General features: G+C 34.8%; 1 protein-coding gene across 2 annotated transcripts in view; it reads left to right on the forward strand.

Annotated features, from left to right (window-relative positions):
- Window positions 1-19,307, forward strand: part of TM9SF3 (transmembrane 9 superfamily member 3) — a 76,568-nt gene that overhangs the window by 14,987 nt on the left and 42,274 nt on the right. Inside the window, exons 2-3 of one of the 2 annotated variants that reach the window (XM_007478705.3) lie at window positions 6,235-6,430; window positions 13,117-13,239. In XM_007478705.3, the coding sequence (XP_007478767.1) occupies window positions 6,235-6,430; window positions 13,117-13,239 (319 nt within the window). The remainder of the gene's footprint in view (window positions 1-6,234; window positions 6,431-13,116; window positions 13,240-19,307) is intronic. The other variant, XM_007478706.3, reaches the window with a different exon arrangement.

Genomic DNA, 19,307 nt, shown 5'->3' on the forward strand with positions numbered 1-19,307 from the left:
GCTTGCAATCTCTATTACCTGTCTGTAGGTGGCGCTACCCTAGTATGTACTGAGTAAAGTTAAGAGGTTTGGAAGAGTAAACTTCCTTCCCCCTACCTCCTAGAGGTAAAAATGCTAGAGAGCCCCTTGCTTCCACTTTCTAGTGGGCAGGGGATTGCTGCTCCCCTTGATTGTTCTCCTTAGCTATGTAGGCAGAGAGTTAAGAGGTTGGAAGCTTGCCTCCAGGTGAAAGCCCTGAGGAAGCTAATTGTTGCCTAAGAGAAACATCTACGCTTCCAAGGCAGCAGCAAGCACTGAGGTGTTAGTAATGTGATGGAAATTTATCCTTTTATCAGCTGCGCAGAAAGCTGCTCACAAGTACCCCTAGCAATGCCTGGTCAAACATGGGAGGAAGTAGCAGGGGGAGGAGGCTTTTAAAACTAATCTGTCTTTTTGTCTATTAAAAAAATTACTCTACCAACTTAGAGAAGGGGCAAGGGTCCTAAACTCCCTTTGTGGTTGCCACAATGTAAGATTTAAGTCAGTATCCAATATCTCCAAGTATTATATTTTATAAAGTTTGTTAATAATCACTTGAAGTAGAAAATAAACTAAAAGAAATAGAAGTTCAAACCTAATTATTTAACAAAAAGTAAACCCACATGTAGAGATTCTCTTGCCTGGCATAAAGCCTGTTAGCCCAGCCACGATCAGGTGAAAAGAGAGAGGGGGCCAAGCTACACAAAACATATCCTCCCTACATAACATGAGAAGGAACATGGGAACCTGGGATTTATAGTCCTGGGGAGAAAAATCTAATTATATAATATTTGTACTTTATATCTCACAAATTGTTATGAGGAAATTACCTTTTTTGGTGAACTGTAAAGGTATATGTAAATGTGGATGAAAGAAAAGAGTTTAGTTGAAGATGACAAGTACTAAACTGGGTGAATAAAGAATTGTGCCATAGGAAAAAAAATAGGAAAATTGAAAGGAAAGATGTATGACTAGGTAGATGATAGGTTTCTTTGGTGACAGAGTTAGTGGAAATGCCTAGTAATAAATTAATCATAACGGCCTGAAAATTTATATGATATACTGGGATCGGAGATAGAGATTCAAGAGTCATTAGCATGGTTGTGATTATGAACAGCTCTCTCAACTATATGAACAGTACAAATGGAAGTGGAATTGTGAGCATTAACTGAGCAATGTCAAGAAGTTTGCAAGCATATTAATTATTTTCTCTAAGGTATACATGTACTTGATACATATAATTCTGTGTTTAGATGGCAAAAAATTGAGGCAGTATTTTTGGAAAGGTGGGGGAAATGATCTCATTGTATTTAGAGCTGGAAGGGACTTTGGAAGTCATTGGTACAGCCACCTCATTGATGGGGAAATTGAGGCCCAGAGAGTTGACAACTTGCTTAAGATCACAGAGGTATTAAAGTAGCATACAGTCTTGAGTTTGTACCCAGGTCCTTTGACTCCACAGCCAGGTTATTATTAAGGAACATTTTTGTTCATGAATTACATACCAAAATTTACTCCTCATAGAATCAGTGAATCATTAGTGTTAGAAGAGACCTTTAGATGATTATCTGATCCAGTCAGTTTATAGATTAGGAAATTTGAGGCCCACAGTCACATAACTAGATTTGTGACTAGTCTGAAACTAGGGGCCAGGTATTCTGACTGAAGTAATTTCTGGTAGATTGTGCCTTCCTTTCATAGTGTTAATGTTCTTTGTGATTTGCCTGAATTGCTTTCACAATTCAATCTACCTTTTTTGAAATATATTTTTATTGTTATTTGGACCCATTCCTTATAATAGAGGTAGAGAGTCTGGACCTGTGATTCAGTGATATTTGGAGTTCCTTGTTGTGGAAATGTCTTCTTTCTATGCAATTCTGTGCCTTCTCTGCAACTTAAGAGTTGCCTAAAGTAGGAAAGGTTAAATGACTACATAGCCAGTATATGCCAGAGGAGGGAATTGAACACACTTCCTGGCTTTGACTCTGGCTCTCTACTATACCACACCATAAAACTGACCAGGTTTTGATTTTTAAAAAAATTTATTTAATTGATTAATTTAGAACATTTTCCCAGGATTACAAAAATAATTTCTTTTCCCTCCCTTTCCCCCAACCCCCTCCCATACCCGACACCCAATTTCACTGGGTTTTACATGTATCTTTGGTCAAGATGTATTTCCATATTATTGATATTTGCACTAGGGTGATCATTTAGGGTTTACAACCCCAATCATATCCCCATTGACACATGTGATCAAGTGGTTGTTTTTCTTCTATGTTTCTACTCCCACAGATTTTCCTCTGAATGTGGATGTGGATGACCAGTTTTTGAAAAAAAGATTCCAGCTTGCTTTGAAAGAATGTATTTTTTACTTTTGCCATTGAGATCTATTAATCATTTCTGCATTTCACAGTTTGGCTCTGTAGTCTTACATCATTTGTTCTTTCTTGTTGGGATTTTAAGGATTCAGTTCTATAAATTGCCTTTTTTTGCTACTATTATAGTAACTAATGTATTAGAGTAGAAGGTAGCTTTAAATGTTAATTCCAGTATGTTGTAATTGTGCTTTTGGCAGAAGGTATTCTTCAGGGAATAAAAGTTGATTAGAAAATTGGCATGAAACTGGGATTAAAGGTACAGAGCTGATAACCATGCATGTAAAGGTACTATAAGGTATATCAATAAATGTAAAGGGCTAAATATAGATCCTTGGGAGGTATTCAGAGTCAGAGAGTAGGTTTGGGATTAAGTACATCATCTGGCAAAATAAAAACTAATGAAGGAATGCTTGAAATATATGAGAACCAGAATGGAAAAATAGCTTAAACTAGAAATAATTGGACAAAAGGAGAGAGTTAGAAATAGGCATAATTTGAAGAAGGAACTTTTTTTACTTTATTCTTGTATTTTTTGTACTAATATTGTGGTCTTCATTCAGGAAAGGAAAGAGACATGTGATTTTTTCCCCCCAATATAGAAAAAATTTTCACTTACATTTTAGAAACTTTTTTTGACATGTTAGAATTCAGATTTTCTTCTTCCCTCCCCTCCTTCCTTGCCCAAGGCAATTGAATATTCTGATATGTTATATCCATACTTTCATGTAATATTATTTCTATATTGCTCATGTCTTGATAGAAGACATATTACACATACAATAGAAATCTCATGAAGGAAATATAGTAGATGGCAGAGGGATGTAGTTTTAATGCTTGTTTATTTTGAATTTAAGCTATTTAAGGCTTAATTTATTACATATTATCTTTATTTGTATATATTTAGCTTATGTTAATTAATTTTTTAATTAACCAAATAGCTTATTTTAAAAAAATTACAGTAATTCAAAACCAGAAGGAATCTCAATAATCACTTAGCCCACCCCTCTCATTTTATAGATGAAGAAGTGACATTTCAGAGGGATTACATTTTTTTTTCAGCTCAAACCAGGTAGTTGATATCCAGAATTAGATAAATTGAGGGATGTTATATTAATATATAGTTAAAATGAATATATGACCAGTAAGAATGGTTCTTTTTTTAAAAACACTGTTAAATATTTGTTTGATGTTAAAACCACATATCAACATGACAATCAAAAGTAGTGTTCTAGCACATTGTTTATTTATACATAAAAATAAAAGGTAGCAAAATAATGTTAGTGAAGCTAAAACCAGTACTTTAGCAAATAAGATTCAGAAAAATTTGGTAAGTGATATATAACATATTTCTAAAGAATTGGTAGAATAGTTTCAAGACAGATGGTGGGTGTACTTCATCTTAAATTCATATTAGGCACATGTATAAGCATGGTCAGAAAACTGATATCACCCTGCAAAGAATAACAGCTGCCCTCTGTGGAAGTTCATCATACTTAAAGCCTGGTTGATATTCTTAATGAAGAGATACAAAGCAATATATGCATAGTCATAGTGTGAACCTCATAGGATGGTACGCCTCAAAAAATAACCCCAAAGTATTGACTTAAATGAGATAAGATAGATTTCAACATTATTATTATTACTATTTTAAATTTAATTAATTTAGAATATTTTCTCATGGTTACATGATTCATATTCTTTCCTTCCCCTCCCCTCTCCCTCTTCCTGTATCCAATGAGCAATTCAACTGGGTTTTATATGTATCATTGTTCAAGATCTATTTTCTTATTATTAATATTTGCAATAGAGTGATCATTTAGAGTCTACATCCCCGATCATATCCCCATCGAACTATGTGATCAAGGAAACAACATTTTTTATTATAAATAATGAAAGATATATGTCCTTTACATAAAGAATACCAGTGTTTTCTTTTTATAGCAATCAAAACCTCATGTTTTCTCATTCAGCCTTATTTTCCCCTCATTAAAATGGCTTAGTTCAACTCTGATCAAAATCTGCCCACTCCAGTTTCATAATGAATCACCTTGCATTTAAAATGCAGATTTTAATCTGTTGTCTTCATGTATTGCAAGCAACATAGTTCCTTCTTAGAGAAGAGTGAAACTGGATTATAATTCAGTAGAGAAGTGGATTAATATTATTTGCCATTTGCTATCACTGTGTTTTTATCATGAAGTAAATTATGTTTTGGCACAAATCTGTTTTTGCCTCATTCCAATCCATAATTCCTTCCAATAGCCATGAAACCAGCTCCTACAAGTGCTTTCTTGCCATTTGCATCAGTGTTACCTTGGTTCATTTCAACTTGCTTTATTTTTCCAGCTTCAGGTATAATTATTATATCGCATATATTCTTATAATAATACAAAACATTTACAAGGTACTTTGACCACAACAATCCTGTGAGTTAAATATTATAGATACTGTGAGGAAACTAAGGCTTTTAGAGTTTATATGATTTTCCTGTGGTCATATTGCAAGTGTCATTGGAGCTAGGATTAAATCTTTTGGCTGATGTCATGGAAAGACAATCATGGGAAAGATTAATTGTGGCTAGATATTCTACTAGCATTTAAGGACTAAGAGGATGAAATTCCATAGCATGTTAATAACATCTTTATTTTAAAAGGATTTTAGTAGTGAAACTGAGGTTTTTTGTCTTTCAATTGTTTTTCAATCTTGTTTCTCTTTTCCCTGTCCTATGTAATATGGATAACTAAGTGGATTCTTGGATTTATTAGTTACTGTAGTTTAAATACTATTATTATAACACTATATATCTCTTTGCACCAGTTCAATTTTGAGGGCATCTATTAAATGTCTAGTATATATTTTGTACTTGGAATGCAAGGATGATTATGACTGTGTTATTAAGGTTGAGTCAGTTCAGTAGAAGGGACAGTATAGACACATGCATATGAGTGTGTGAGTATTTATGCAAATACAAATAACTTAGAATGTAGAAAATTTCATGAAGATGTAACAGCTTTCCATCTGTAGTTTTGGGGAACAAGATGCTCCTTTTAGGATAATCTGATCACTCAGAATCTCTTCACCATGTTGCTGATTCAACTACTTCCCATCTCTCTCTGCCTCTTTTCCCCTCTCATTGGAGGGTGGAACACTAAACCTTTTCCAAAGCTTTCTTTTATAGATGGCAGCTTATTGACTTTACATCTGCAGCTTTGCTTGTAGCCAGGGAACATGATGCCACTTTTCTTCCTTCAACCCTTTCCTCTAGCTTCCCTTTGTGTTTTGTCTTCCCCTCTTAGATTGTAAGGGACGGCTAAGTGACTCAATGGTTAGAACATTAGGCCTGGAATCAGAAAGACTCAAGGCCAAATGTAGCATCAGACTCAGCTTTGTGACCCTGAGCAAGCTTTTATCTGTTTGCTTTAATCTACTGAAGAAGGAAATGGCAAAGCAAAGTATCTTTGCCAGGAAAACCCTCATGAATAGTATCACTGTGATATGGTCCATAGGGTCAAAGGGTCAGACAGGTCTAACAATAGTGTTAGATTGTAAACTTATTGAGGGTAGGGGCTGTTTTTTTTTCTTTTTTTTCACCCATCACCTAACACAGTGCCTGGCACATGGTAGGTGCTTAATGTTTATTGATTGAATTGAAAAACACATCTGTTCCAGTTAAAGTTCTAACAGTTCTTTATTTTAAGGTGGTTACAGGAAGACAGGGTCATTGTAGGACTGAGAAGTATTTGGTATCTTTTACTTTAGATGTTTCTGTTCAAAAAAATGTTTTACTGTTAAAAGTTCATCATTTTATATTCTAATCTGTTTGTTTTTTTTTTAGTACCAAGATAAAGAAGAAGTTGTTTTGTGGATGAATACTGTAGGACCATACCACAATCGCCAAGAAACATATAAATACTTCTCACTTCCTTTCTGTGTGGGATCGAAAAAAAGCATCAGCCACTACCATGAAACACTGGGAGAAGCACTTCAAGGAGTTGAATTGGAGTTTAGTGGCCTAGATATAAAATTCAAAGGTAAATATTTTTGAATTTGTAAATTATGAATTTGTTCCTAAGAATTTTTTCTTTTTAAGTTAAATATTTACTTAGAAAATGCTATACATGATTTAATAGAGATTTCTATTGAAACATTTAGAAAAACATTTTAGCCTGACTACTTTTGTAATCTATTTAGAAAAATCCCTGTTTTCATAGTTTAAGTGATAGTCTTTTTCTAGCAACCTATAAATCTTTTTTGAGTCCCTGGAGGACAATGTCAAGGGAATTGGGTATAGTTAGCATAGAGAAGAGAATACTGAAGCCGAACATTATAACTGTCTTCAGGTATTTGAAAGGCTGTCATATGGTAAAAAAAATTGTACTTGTTAACCCCCTCAAAGTAGAACCAGGAGTAATGAATTGAAGATGTAAAGAGGTCCATTTAGGATTGATCTCAGGAAGAACTTGCTATAGTTAGAGCTGTCCAACAGTGGGTTGGGTCTCTTTGAAAGGCAGTGGATTTTAAATCCCTTGGAGATCTTCAAGCAGAGGCTAGATGATCACTTATCAGGTATATTTAAATATAGTAAGGCTGTCTTTCCTCTCTTTGTTAAGTTAGATGTCGGCTGAGGCACCTTCTAGCTCTTAAGTTCTGTGATACTAATATTCCCATAGATGATGATTCAGGGTGAGGAAGAGACTCAACAGAACTTTGGGCTAGGTCCCAGACTTAAACTTGAGTCATTGACTCCCAAACTATATTTTATATAGCATATGTTCAAATGTTCTGATGAATCTACCTTCCTAATTTTGTATTATATATCATTCTCCTTTATTCACTTTGTTTCTGCCAACTGGCCTATTTACCATTCTTTGTGAGGCATTGTGTTACATTGGAAAGAGAAAATATGAGTTCAAACCCTGGCTTTACTTTAATCTTTTTGGGCCTCATTTTACTTATCTGTAAATTGAGGTGTTTGGACTAGATGGCCTCTAAAATCTCTTCTAATTCTAAATCCATGACCTTGTGATATGACATATCTGGAGGATCCTCCTTCCTCATCTCTATGTTGTAAAATCTTAGCTCAAGTACCTTCTTTTATAGAAACCTATTCAGATCTTTGTATCATTGCTAGTATTTTGCTTTCTGAAAATTTTTTACTTGATTTTTTATCCACTTGGTATTTACTTATCCGTATTCATGCTGTTCCCTCCAAGTAACGTAAGCGAGAGGGCAGAGCGCTATTTTGTTTTTGTCTTTGTAAATTGTGCACCAGGTCTGGTTCCCTTATAAATAGTTGTTGAATGAATGAATAAATTTTACAGGCATTATCTGCTTTACTGATACAACATGCATTTACAATAAATGGTTTAATGTTTTAATAATAAAAATAAAGAGCCCTGGACTAGGAGTGAGGAAATAATGGCATCAAGTTCTAGCTCCCAACCAGAGGTAATATGACATTTGATAAGTCACTTAATGTCTTTTGAGATTTAACTTCCTCATCTGTAAAGCAAAGGTATTAGACTAGATGGTCTCTAATATTCTTTGATGCCATGTTAAAACTTTTTTAAAAATAGCATCCTTTTTTATTGGGTTACCTAGAAATCTGTTTTTGCATATTGTTTTGTGTGATTTTTATGCTTATGTTTGAAACTGGAAAATGTAACTATTACAAAAAAAATTTTGTTCTCTCTAAATGTTCTAAAATTGGTGCTAGAGTTACATAGGTGTCCTTACATACTGCTGCTTTCCCCATTGTAGTTTCAACAGGTTGGCATATGAAATGGGAATTTTGTGGAAACTATTGACAACACACAAAGGCCAACAAACAATAATGAAAAAGTTTGGAAACTTAGAAATGTATAAAATATATGAATAGTATTGTGTAATATCAACATATTTTATCTTTTAATACCACAAATATGCACAATTTCTCTGAATGTAATTTTTTTTAAAAAATGAAAAATTGAAACTTCTTTTCCAGTAAAAAGGGAGGGCCCCAAATTTTTTATTCTGATACAAAGACAAAGTTAATAATCTTTATGGTTAAAGACCTCATTCTATTAGTATGAAATGTGTAAATAGAAGCATATATGAAATAATGTAAGGAGGCAGAGAATGCTATTTGGCTAGGAGGATTAAGGAGGCTTGAAGGAAGCTTAAAATTCTAAAAAGCAATGAAAAAGAAATGGATAGCAGCTATGGGGGAGATAGCTATTACAGAGACATGGAATGCTGAGTTCTGGAACTAGCAGAACTGGCTATAATATAGATTATATTGGGGTGATTGGGATAATTAATATGCAACAAGCTTAGGAAGGAGAATACAATGCAGTAGTTTCAGTTTTAGAGGCAGTAGAGAGATACTGAAACTTTTATTGAGTAGGGGAACAACATGGTCAGATTTGTGCTTTAAGAATATTATTTTGGTAGGTTATGGAAGATAGATAAGTGAGATACTGAAAGCCCAGTGTTCAGTTAGGAGACTCTGGTAATAGTCTAATAAGTGGCAAGTTCCTGCATTGGCAGCTTTTTGTAGCGGTCAGAAGAGAATGCATATGAGTTATGTTGTAGAGGTAGAATGGATAGGACAGAGAACCTGATTGCATATATGGAGTAAAGGAGAGGGAAGAATTGAAAGTAATTGTTGATGATTAGAAGAATGATAATAGAGGGGAGGTGATGAAGTGAAATCCTTTTTGGACATGTTGAGTTTGAGATACCTGTGGAACATTTAGCTTGAAAATCCACCTTGCAAAATTGGTGATGTGGGACAGGAATTTAGGAGAGAACCTAGAACTTATTCTCCTGTGTAGATTTTGGAGTTATTTATATAGAGATGAAATGGGAGGGCAAACATTTGGCAAGTGCTTGCTCTGTGCAGGGGATGCAAAATGCCAGTGCTTAGATCGGTCACATTATCATTGGATGAGACATTATATAAAGAAGGATGCCTTTTCATGGCAGATCGAAAGCTCAGTGGTGTTTAGGGCCTGGCAGCAAAGTAGCAGGCAAGATAATAGAGGCAATGAGGACTGGGAAACCATGGGCAGGGTATATTTGGGTTCAAGTGCTGACAGAGTTGGACTGATGGGGATTGGGTAGGGTGTTCAACTCTGGTGGAAAGTGGGAATTGGGAATTTTGGAGAAGGGGAAAGGTTGGCTCCTGGTGGTGCTCATCTGACCTGGTGCTTTTTTTCAGGCTGGGGAAGGGGAAGGAAAAGTCCTTTGCTTCCTGAATAGTTGATCATTGGTGGTTTTGGTCTGCTTTGGGGGTGAGTGCTAATTAAATAAAATACATAGGAGCTGATGAGATTACCAAGAAAGGATCTAGGACAATAAAAGCTTTGAAATCATCCACAGTTAAGGGGTGGGATGTAGATGATGATTCAGAAGAAAGTAATGAGTTATCAGAAAAGAAGGAGTACCCAGAGAGAATATTGTTAGAAAAACCCAGGAAAGAGGGTGAAGCAATGTTAAATTCAGAGAAGTCATTTAAGGGTGAGGGTTTAGTGATTAAGAGATCATTGGTAATGTTGGAGAGAACAGTTTGACTTGAGTGATGAGGTTAGAAGCCAATTTGGAAAGGAACGAGAAGTTAATGGAAAATAGGTTTGGTACTTTGAATGAATGGAATATTTACTTGTGAGCAGTCAGAACAGTTATGCCATGGTGACAATTTTGTCATTTTTAGCTCCTCATTTATGTGTTAAATACTGACTTTTTTTTTTATCTATCTAGAAGCTTAATTATTCCTGAATTATATCCAATTATTTGATTAAATTTAGGTTCCTTGAGAGCATGGACTATTTCATTTTTGTCTTTTTGTCCCTAGCTCCTGGTATATTCCTAATCATATGGTTAAAAGAAGCATTGGCAATGTGATTTAGTGGGAGGAGTACTGGAATGTGTGTTTTTGTCCTTATTCACTGCTGTGTTCCCCAAGAAGTGTCATCCATTTTACCTAATTCTTTGATCATTTTTTTCAAAATTCTTTAGAATTTCCTTATTCCCCAATCAGATCATTAATATGGCAAGGACTTCTGACTTCATCCCCATAGGACCCCCTTTCACTGATACAGATTCTAAGCTGTCTATAACTTATGATCTTGGTGAGTTGCTTAAAGGCCAGGAAAGAAAATGACTTGTCCATGATCACCTAGTTAGTTTGGGTCAGAGAAAAAAGCTGAAACCATGTCTTACTGACTTCACATATAGCACTCTCTTCTATCCATTGTCATCATGCTAGAATTTTATCACATAGTGAAGGGAAAAGAATGTTGAATTGTGTATGTTATGTCTTTATCTGATTTATATACTTTGGATATCTTCCAGTCTATTTCTTTATCACCTGTTTAATCAAATGCATTGAAAATTTCTTTTAATTTTTTTTCTTACATAGTTGAGGTGAATAAATCATTCCCTTTTTTTCCTTCTAGTATTGTGGGTGTATACTAATTTAAAAAAAATCAAATTTCTTAATGAAGTTAGAGTTTTTGAAGTATATGGATGGGGTGAGATTTGGCCTTGAACTCCATTTTCTACTGTTTTTTAAAAGATTTAAGTTTTTTATGGACATATAACTTTTTATATCACCATAATTTCCCTCAGTGTCCCTCCTAAAGAATCATCTGATATATAATAAATAATATTTTTTAAAGATAAAAAAGAAGAAAATCAGCACTAACTGTTCAATCCATTGAAAAAGTGGAAATATGTGCAGTACCATATTTATGGCTCTCCCATGAGGTGGAGATCCTCCAATGATGATACCTTGTTATGTATCTTCTTTGGAGTGATGTAATTCATTGTAAATTATTTCTGATAAGTTTTTTGGTTGTTTTTTTTTCTTTCTACAATGTACTTTATTCTGCATATTGTTTCCTTGTATTCTACTTAACTCTTCCTTAGTTCATATAGATCTTTTCATGCTTTTCTGTATTCATTAAATTCATTATTTTTTATAGCATAGTAATATTTCATTCAAGTACCACAATTTCTTTAGCCATTCTCCAGTCAGTGGGTGTTTATTTTGTTTTTGTTTCTAATTCTTTGCTGAATTAAATTAAAAACTAAATTAAATAGTTATGAAAAGTGCTCCTATAAATGTTTTGGTGCCTATGAGGAATATTAGGAATTTTTACTTAAAATGACCTCCTTAAGGCAAGTACAATCTCTAGGTCAAAGAATATGGGCATTTTAATAATTTTTATTTATATAATTCCTGATTCATAGCTCCATCAACATGACATTAGTGTGTCTATGAATCCCTTTAATGGGGTTGAGTATTCCTAACATTTGTCATCTTTGCCAATGTTTGTGAGATAAAACTTGAGTTGGTTCAATTTGCATTTCTCTAATTATTTGGACCAATCTTTCATATGTTTAATAATTGGTTTGCAGTTACTTTGAGAACTATTTATATCCTTTTACTTTATCTATTGGGCCCCAACAGTTTGGGGAATATTATGATTCCAGTCCCTAGGGGCATTTAGTCATGGCTCTTATCATTGATTTCTTATATACAGTAGGTTTTATTTAGGAATTCTCTATTTTGTGAAGAAATCTTCATACAAGGTTGTCAGTCCCCCAAATTTCTCAACTGATTGACTCCTAGACTGCAAATGTAAGTAACTGGGAGAGTGGTGGTACCTTTGATAGAATAGGGAAGTTAGAAGAAAAGGTGGGTTTGATAGGGCAGATAAATAAGTTCAGTTTTGAAGAGGACATATAAATTCAAGAGAAGTACTATGTGCTTGTTACTCATAGTCAAAGAAAACATTATGAAAATGAAGCTTTGTTTTATTTATTGATTTCTTAGTCTTCTGCACCTTAGAAGACAAGAATTGTAAAGGTAATTAGTTTTTAAATTGGAAGAGACCAGAAGAGGAGAGAAAGGCCTAGAAAAGTTTGCTTTTTGCCATATTATTTGGTTCCCTGACCTTGTTATTTGAAACAATTTTTGTTGATGTAATCTTATCTTAATAAGCACGCCTCAAATATTCCCTCACCCATCATTACCTTTTTAAAAATTTTATATTAATGTATTTTGTTTTCGCAACACCTACATTTTCCATTATATTCTTTACCTAACCCCTTCTAAAGAGCTATCCCTTATCAACATTTTGAAAAAGTCATATATTGTATTTGTTCATCCACGTTCTTGGTTCTCCTCCTCTGCAAGGAAATATTGGGGAATGTATTTTCTCATTTATTTTGGGACCTAGGTTGGTAATAACGTCACAGCATTCAGTTTTGATTGTTTAGTTATTCTTTATGTTTATATTGTAGTCAGGTATGTTATTTCCTGGGGCAGCTAGTGGTACAGTGGACAGAGTACTAAACTTGGAGTCAGGCAGGAAGACTCATCTCCCCAAGTTCAAATCTAGCCTCATACACTTAGCTGTATGACTCTGGGCAAGTCACTTAACTGCTTGCCTTAATTCCTTATCATCAGCAAAATAAACTGGAGAAGGAAATAGTAGGTTGAGGAATCTTTAGGAATAAATTGATGATCTATTCATTCTTATTAGAGTCAGGCAATTAATCATTCTAGTCTCATCTTACTGTTGCTCTTATTTTACAGAAGGGAAAACTACAGGAAAGTTTTAAAATCAGAAAATAAGCTTAGGGAAAGTGGCTTTTTAAATCTGTATTTTTCATTGTATAACTGCCTCACAACTAAGTTTATGGTCTAATTAGAATATTTTAATTTAAGCAGATGATGTGCAGACCAACTACTGTGAAATTGACTTAGACAAAGCAAAGAGAGATGCTTTTGTGTATGCTATCAAGAATCACTATTGGTACCAGATGTACATCGATGATTTACCAATATGGGGTAAGTAAAGTAGAATTAAAAATGCATTTGACATTTTCAAAATCAACATTATTTAATCATTTTCATTGAATTACTTATTGCTTTTATAGTGGTTGAAGTAATTCTTTATTCTGTATATGTTTTGGTTATGTATAAAATAATTTATTTTACTATGTTATCATAGTCCCCTATTACTAATTATGAGTAAATATCATTCTTACTAAACCAAATTAATGAGAAAACTAAATCCAACATACTTTCCCAAAGGGAACAAAATGTTGTACAGAGCGAAACAATATTAATTTGAAATTCATAGGTTTAAAATAAACTTGAAGTTAAAATAGTTTTGAAGTGATTATTTCATACAACAAAAAGGTAGATTTCTGTGTGATCTGGCTATATAATTCTGGTACTTATTTAGTGGTATGGCATGGTTAAACTCTTGTAACTCTTTTGCTGTTTCCTTGTTTTTTTTCCCCTCCAAATTTTCTTATTAAAAAACTTTTGGAACAATACCTTTAAAAAGCTATGCTAAAGGGGCAGGTAGAAGGTTCAGTGGATTGAGAGGCTGGCCTAGAGATAAGAGGTCCTAGTTCAAGTCTGGCCTCAGATACTTCCCAGCTGTGTAACCCTGGGCAAGTCACTTAACCCCTATTGCCTAGCCCTTACTTCCATTCTGCTTTGGAACCAATACTCAGGATTGTAAGATCAAAGGTAAGGGTTTTTAAAAAAAGCTATGCCAGTCAAGGGAATTTAGTGCATATTATCCTTAATGGAACATAATCCAAAAGTTACCCAACTTTAGGCTATTTTTGGACTGTTTTTGAATTTTTAAGTGCCTGATATTCTAGAAATATACAATGCTTATCTGAGAAGCATTTGGAAAGCTATCTAACTTTCTCAGTCAGCTCCTCATCCAATTATTTATTCATTCATTTGTTTATTTATAAAACCTTTACCTTCTGTCTTAGAATCAATACTGTTGGAAGTGTCTGAGGTCAGATTTGAACTAGGACCTCTGCTCTCTAGGCCAGGCTCTCAATCCACTGAGCTACCCAGCTGCCCCCATTCATTCAATTATTTACTGCTTACCTATCCCTCCATACTGGGTATGACTAAATGGGATCATCTATTAGACAAATAGAGAACACCTAAACTTAACCTGCTCAATCTTAAGTAAACATCAAATTCTTTTTCTTTGGCTAAGGGAATGGAATGTAGGGCTAGATGGAAATGAGGACAGTAATTAAATGTTTTTAAAAGCTTTTTTCTTAGTAACTGAGTTGAATGTACGGTAAAAATTCTAACTTTGGCTCCAGTTTACGTTTTAGCTAATTCACCACTTGATTTCATCTTATAAACTAAGGCATTAAGGAAGCATTTACATATTCTTATAGGCAAGGTAAACAGTTCACATGAAAAACCATATAAGGTATTATAGCATAGTAAAGTTGAATATAGTTGAATAAGCTTCGAAATGGAATCATAAGACTTGGGTTCAACTCCCAGCTATACTACTTAGGAAGTTGACCTTGGGCAAATTGCTTTAATGAGATTGTTGAGCTAAATGATCTCTTCTAGCTCTGTGTTGATGCTCTTGTAATCCCAATAGCCTGTTCTTGGACCAGGTTCTTTTCTTTCTTTTTAATATGTAAAAACAATTTTTAACACTTATTTTTAAAATATGAGTTCTGTAGGATTTAAATGAATGTCCATCACTCCAAGTATTAATTTTATAAAGTTTATTAAAAATCACTTTTGAAGTAGAAGAAATAAAAAGGAAATACAAGTATAAAAACCTAATTATCTAACAAAAGTAAAACCATGTGAGTAAGTTTGTTCTCCTGGCTCCCAAAAAGCCCATGTCCATAGATGCCTGCTATCACAAGAAGAGAGAACGAGAGGTGGGACTACACAAAATTTATATCCTGTCTAAGGCAGCAGAGGGAGAGTGGGGTTCTGGGAATTGTAGTTCTGGGATTCAGATTCCAATTATACAGTTCCAAATTCTCCTCTCATTTTGACATAGATTATTCATGTGTAATCATGCAAAATATATTTCCATTTTAGCCATGTTTCAAAAGAAAACACAGACCCCATCCCTATTCCCTTTACCCCCCCCCCCCCCCCAAGAAAAATGAAGTGGGGAAAAAAAGGATATTTTAATCTACCTTCAAACTCCATTGTTTCTTTTGAGTTTGAGTCAGATAATATTTTTCATTATAAGCCTTTTGAAATTGTCTTGGATTATGTATTGCTGAGAATAGCTAAGTGACTCATAGTTGATCATTGTATGATATTGCTGTTACTGCGTTCACTTTTCCTGGTTCTGCTCACTTTGCATCAGTTCATGTAAGTCTTTCCAAGTTTTTCTGAAAGCATTCTGCTCATCATTTCTTATAGCACAATAGTATTCCTTCACAAATATATATCATGACTTTTAGTCATTCTCTAATTGATATAGTCCCTCAGTTTCCAATTCTTTGCCACCTCAAAAAGCTGCTAAAAGAATTTTTGTGCATTTGTTTCAGATATGGGTTTTAACCTTGTAGAGCCTAAATTCCCATCTCTGATCTTTAAGGTTCCTTCTATATCCAAATCTTGTAATCATGTAAGGGACTTGCTGGGTGTGAGGAACAGGAGAATTGTATGTATGAAATGCCATATACTAAAACAAATATTTGGACCTACTGGGTTAAGAGAGCATTGTTACTTGAAGCATAAAAGTAGCTCAGAACATGTAGTTCTAAAATATAATTTACATTCTCACAGGATGGTGGCCTCCTGATTGATGAGGTGCTGATTATTGGAATTTCTCTACTGGAAAAGTACAAAACAAAAGTCATAATCATCTTTGTGTAAAGAAAGCTGCATCATTTGGACTTCACAGGACAGTGATGGGGGCAGTGAAGTAGGCCATTTGGTTGGAACAGAGGGGTTTTTATATAAGGGAATAGTAGGAGATAAATTAATGTGTTTATAATTTGTTCCAGATCTCTTAATTCCTTGCTGTGGGTGTAAGACCAAGGTGTATGCCCATGTTCTAGTAGGCAGTTGGAAGCATATTCTAGGGGTTTTGGCAGGGACAGCAAGAGGCTTCATTTGGAAGGAGTTGCTAGAAGTTAAGTTGAAGTGGGCATGATTCAAGGCTGTGATGTCACCAGGGCAAAAGGGGGCATGGAGGTAAGAGATGAAGTGACATGTTGGAAGAGCGAAAGGAATGCCACTTTAGGTAGACTGCAAGAATGCCAAAAATGGATCCCTGTATGACAGTTGGAAAGGCAGATTTCAGCCAGGTTTTGAAGGGCTTTAAAAGACAAAGCTTATATTTGATCCTTAAAGCAATACTATAGTCATTATAAAGCATTTAGTGCAATTCCTGACACATTGTAAGAGCTATATGTCAGCCAATGTTATTTTTATTATTGTTATTAATGCACTGAATCTTCTTTCACATTTAGTTCCTCATATCATACTGCCAGTTAGTGTGAGTTTGAGGCTACCAGGTTGTGCAATTGACAAAGCCCTGGGCCTAGAGTCAAGAAGTCCTCAAAACCCTTAGTTTGAATACAGCCTCAGATACTTTATTTGGCCTTAGGCTAGTCACTTAATTCCTGTTTGCTTCAGTTTTATCAGTTATAAAATGGGAATAATGCTAGCAGCTATATTAGTTTTGTTATGAGAATTAAATAAGATAATACATGTAAGTACTATATAAATTTTAGTTATTTGGTCAAGTCACTTAACCTTTCTGAGCCTCAGTTTCTTTATCTGTAAAATAGAGGGTTGTACTTGGCAGATCTTAAAATGCTATGTAAATATGAATTATTGTTATTATTCAAGATCTGAAACAATTCTGTTTGGCCTTCAGCCAGAGTCAAAGAGGACTTCACGAACTAGTTGTTTTAATTTTTTTTTTGGTAGTATTTCAGTGGCAAAGATTAGGTGAGTTGGGCCATTAAAGGAGTAGAGAATGTCCTCAATTGCAGGAGAGTGTGAGACTATACAAATTAGACAGTTAATACATGCCATATATTGTGCTATCAAGTTCTCCAGGAGTTCAGAAGAAGGACAAGGGTGTTAAGGGAAGTCATTGTGAAGGAAGTGGTATTTGAGGGCTTTGCAGGAGGGGTAGTTTATACAGGCTTTTGTTGGAAAGGAGAAAAGCTGAAATGGAACCAAAGGAAGCTTCAACCTAAGAGGAATAATAAAATAAATAATAATATATGTTATACCATATGACATGTTATATATGTAAAAAAAGTAACATATATTCTATAACATAAAATAATAACAGTTGTGTATTGAGTTATGAGTATAAGGACCAAGAGTCATCTACTTTTAGGAGGTCTGGACATTTACAAAGGGCAGTTAATCTAGGGCATATTCCCTGATGTAATTTGCAGGGACTATACATTTTTTTCTAAGTCAGTTGTTTTTTCAATGAGAGAATTCATATTTTCTATTTTTTAATTTTTGGACTTGGAATTTTTTTTTTCATTTTTTTTCATTTAAAAACATTTAAATTAATTTATGACATTATTTCTTGATTACAAGAATCATATTTTTTCCCTTCCTCCCCTACCCCCATCCTTCCTGTAGCTGATGTGCAGTTTCACTGGGTATTATGCGTGTCCTTGATCCAAACCTATTTCCATGTTTTTCGTGTTTGCATTAGAATGTTCATTTAGAGTCTACATCGCCAACCATATCCCCTTAACCCATGTATTCAAGCAGTTGTTTTTCTTCTGTGTTTCTGCTCCCATAGTTTTTCCTCTGAATGTAGATAGTGTTTTTTCTCTAGATCCCTCCAAGTTGTTCAGGATCACTGCATTGCCACTAACGGTGAAGTCCATTACTTTCGATTGTACCACAGTGTGTTTTATTATTTCTGATGTCTTGTGAAGTCATTAGCTTCTATTTGCCCAGTTCTAATTTTTGAAGACTGAATTTCTTTCATGACCGTTTGATCTTTTTCCATTGGGTCTACTTTTTATGGTACTCCTTTCTTTATTGGATTTTTTTTTCCAGTACTTCAATTCTTTTTTTTTCAGGAAACTCTTTTCTTCACTGGATTTTTTGTGCCTCTTTTTCCAGTCGACTAATTTTGCTTTTTAAACTGTTAATTTCTTTTTGCATTACTTTCATTTCTTTTCCCATTTTTTTCAACCTGTCTTATTTGATTTTTTTTAAACCTTTACATTCCACATTAGAATCAATACTATGTATTGGTTCCAAGGCAAAAAAGTAGTAAGGGCTAGGCAATGGGGGTTAAGTGACTTGCCCGGGGTCACACAGCTTGGAAGTGTCCGAGGCCAGATTTGAACCTAGGACCTCTGTCTTTAGGCCTGGCTCTCAATCCACTGTGGTATCCAGCTGCCCCCTCTTTTTTGATTTTTAAATTCCTTTTTGAGTTCTTCCAGAGCATGAGACCAATCCTCCCCCTCCTCCCTACCCCTTTTGTAAAGTTTTGCCTGTAGTTGTTTGGGTCTCACCTTTTCTGTTGGTTCTGCTCTTTTCTCTTTCTCCCAAAGAAGTTTTTGAGGGTTAAAAGTTTTTTTCTGTTGGTTGCTCTTTTCCCCCCTTTTTTTGGGGGGGGGTGTGGGTCCTAAGGACTGGGAATTCTGCAAACTGCTTGCTTATGCTATTTCTGCTGGTTTGTAGGATTAGGCACTATGGGCTAATTTGCTCTGGGGCTGTTTTCAATGCAGTAGAAGAGGCTTGATGAGCTTTGGATCTCATTGTGAGCTGGTGCCAGGGCCTAAGACTTTATGGGATGGATCTGAGGTTCTCTTTTGCTGGTGTAGCCTTGTCTTGGGATCCTGAAGTTAACCTATGCCCAATTGTAGAACCTAGGGCAGTCGGTATGGGATGGGAGAAGTCATCAGCTAGCTTTCCTGTGTGCAGTTTTGCTTTTGATTTCCCCGAATCCCATGAAAATTGAGTCTCTCTGCCTACCTTTCAAGTTGTATTCAGCGGGAGAGACCCCTGATTCCATCTTGGTGTTGGGTTTTGATTCCTGTCATTTTGAAGCACCTTTACTATATTGGTTTGGAAGGATAGCTTTTGCTGCTTTTAAGCTGCCATTT

Source organism: Monodelphis domestica, chromosome 1 (genome assembly GCF_027887165.1).
Source record: "Monodelphis domestica isolate mMonDom1 chromosome 1, mMonDom1.pri, whole genome shotgun sequence".
NCBI lineage: Eukaryota > Metazoa > Chordata > Mammalia > Didelphimorphia > Didelphidae > Monodelphis > Monodelphis domestica.